This window comes from Austrofundulus limnaeus, unplaced genomic scaffold (assembly GCF_001266775.1).
Source record: "Austrofundulus limnaeus strain Quisiro unplaced genomic scaffold, Austrofundulus_limnaeus-1.0 Scaffold396, whole genome shotgun sequence".
NCBI classification, from domain to species: domain Eukaryota; kingdom Metazoa; phylum Chordata; class Actinopteri; order Cyprinodontiformes; family Rivulidae; genus Austrofundulus; species Austrofundulus limnaeus.
This window is the reverse complement of record NW_013952798.1, coordinates 182,404-185,318: the sequence shown is the minus strand read 5'-3', so window position 1 is coordinate 185,318 and position 2,915 is coordinate 182,404. Positions and strand designations below refer to the sequence as shown.

Genomic DNA, 2,915 nt, shown 5'->3' with positions numbered 1-2,915 from the left:
ATAAAAAATTCACCTAGAGGTTTTATTCCCACCTTCCACAGCGTGACATAAACAATTCACCTGGAGGATTTTTTCCCACCTACCACAGCGTGACCTAAACAATTCACCTGGAGGATTTTTTCCGGAAACGCGCTTAAAACGGCCCAAGTTGAGTACTCTAAATAAATATATTATTGTATGACATTAAATCACAGCAGATCGATATGTTAAACCCTTCAAAACACGTTTTTTACCGTCCGTTTTAGCTAAGAGCGCTTGTTTTGTCTATCACCAATTAGCTACAAAGCTAACATTGCTATGCTGGGACTTCCTCTAGCTTAGCAATGCTAATACAGAAGKTAACACTTAGCGAGTCTGGATTAAACACCCCGCACACATCTCCACGGATAACCCTCACGATCGGCACACAATCCCAGTCTTATTAACAATCTGGAAGGCAAGAAAGTTTTTTTCTCACCAGTTCACCGGCTCCAGAATGTGTACTAATTCGGCAGTTATCCCCCGACGGGCCTGTTTCCCACCCCAGCCTCGCTTGCCGTACTGATCTGCAGTCGACGTCGGGAGTCACCAAAACTGTAAGAAATATGTGTTCAATAACGGCGGAAATCAGATAAAACACCAGTGTTAAATAAAATGATCTGTGATAGAAATAAATGCCATACAACACCAGAATTCTGGAGTGAGGGTTTATTCAGCCATGAGCTGGCATGTCAAACCACACACTGAAAGTCAAAACAGGAAGTCGGCCNAATTAACACATTGTAAGAAATATGACAAACATTATAAAGGTATTATAAAGTAGAAAACCCTAACTCTGTGTTGTATTTAATCAGTACTAACTATAAATTTCTTCAAAGTGATAAAGTAGACTGGAGATAAGGAGGAGAAGTGGCTACAGCTGTGAAGGAAAGTCAAAAGGTGCAGGTATGAGTGGGACTGGCAGGAATGGTGGAGGAGCAAACATCTGATGGGAAGTGAAAGATTATAGAGAAACACAGGAAATCCCAAGTAATACTGTACAACTAAACACAAAAATCACAAAAAAAAAATCAATAAATCCACTCATGCAAGGGACTACAAAGACTAACAATAAAAACAAAGATCCTGATTTAATGGACAGCAATCTTTTCAAAAGACTGATGTATTTTTAGTGTTACACATTTTCATACAGTATCATAAAACTTACCATTAAAAGAAAAATATGGAAACTAAGGTGAGAGAGGTTCAAGATGCAGGCAACAACACTTGTAATTTTTTGAAAGTAAATTTGTTGAACCTGTTTTTCAAAGATGTGATATGAGAGCAAGACCCTGCAACTCACGACAAATTTAAAATGTTTTGATACATTTTGATGTCTTTACAAGTGATGTTTGCGATTTGTTGTCAACAGTCTCGTTTCAGTTAGACTGCAGCTTTAGGATGTTTCAATTTAGTCAGGAAGAATTATTTGACAGGAGTTTATGTTATTTTAGACTGAAAAAATGGTCTGAAAGAAGTTCATAAATCTGTCAGTATAGACTCCACAGAAGGTGTGTCCATGTGGTCAAAGTATTCTGTTTATTATCCAATCATGTGATTACACTACAGTTTCTAGTTAGCAATTTAGTGTTTGATGGGCATCCCCACCCTGCTCCTGTACTTTTGGAGAGGTCACACACACACCTAGAAGTCCCCACCCAAAGGGAACACACCCTGTCCCTATCAATCACTGTTACTCATTGACACAACTTGCAACGTCACGTTCTACAGTAATCCAGTCCTACCCCCACCCCCTGCTTATTGTGGCTGAAGCATCCTCACCATCTATATAAAGACCTGCAGTCAGACCCTCTGTCTTCTACTGCTGAGAATCATGGAGCGCTTCAGGTTCCTGATTCTGATCCTCTGGGTGTGTGGTTGTGCAGCAGGACAGGCACGGCACAGGTGGGTCACCCCTCCTCAAATCCTTTTAGATAATTTTTTTTATAAAATGCTCTGAATATCATCGGATGGCTAACTTATGGAAAAAAGTTAAAATGAGTTAAACAAMGTTGTATTACATTTTAAACTGGCAAAGGAAATTAAGTATTTTACTTAATTTTGATGGGAAATGTGTCTGAGGATGGAGGATGTGCCCTCTCCAAGTTGGGAGWGAGATTTTACCTCAAGTAGAAAAGTTTAAGTATCTCGTGTTTTGTTCATGAGATAGAGTGAGAACTTCAGTTATTTGGAAGAATCTTGGAGTAGAGGTARAKTCGCTGCTCCTCCACGTCAAAGGAGTCAGTTGTGGTGGTTCTGGCACTTGGTGAGGATCCTCCCTGGATGCCTCAAGGTTTCCCAGGCAAGTTGAGAAAGACTTGAGGAAGTTTCAGGACACGCTGAAGAGACYGTCTTTTGCATGGCCTTGTAATCATCCCAGAGAAACAAGAAGAGRTGGCTGTGGAAAGAGATCCCAGGGCCTCCCTGCTCGAGCTGCTGCTCCCACGACCCAAAGCTGGAACAAGTGGCACAGGATGGATGGGTGGATGGATGGACGGATGGATGGATGGATGGCACAGGATGGATGGGTGGATGGACAAATGGATAGATGGATGGATGGATGGATGGATGGATGGATGGCACAGGATGGATGGGTGGATGGACAAATGGATAGATGGAGGGATGGATGGATGGATGGATGGATGGATGGATGGATGGATGGATGGATGGATGGCATAGGATGGATGGGTGGATGGACAAATGGATAGATGGATGGATGGATAGATGGATGGATGGATGGATGGCACAGGATGGATGGGTGGATGGACAAATGGATAGATGGATGGATGGATAGATGGATGGATGGATGGGTGGATGGCACAGGATGGATGGGTGGATGGACAAATGGATAGATGGATGGATGGATAGATGGATGGATGGATGGATGGATGGCACAA

At 42.1% G+C, this 2,915-nt stretch overlaps 1 protein-coding gene across 1 annotated transcript in view; it reads left to right on the top strand.

Annotated features, from left to right (window-relative positions):
• Positions 1–1,852: 1,852 nt before the first annotated feature.
• LOC106528679 (zonadhesin) overlaps positions 1,853–2,915 on the top strand; it is a 6,952-nt gene continuing 5,889 nt past the window's right edge. Inside the window, exon 1 of the mRNA XM_014023913.1 lies at positions 1,853–1,923. Within this exon, the coding sequence (XP_013879367.1) occupies positions 1,853–1,923 (71 nt within the window). The remainder of the gene's footprint in view (positions 1,924–2,915) is intronic.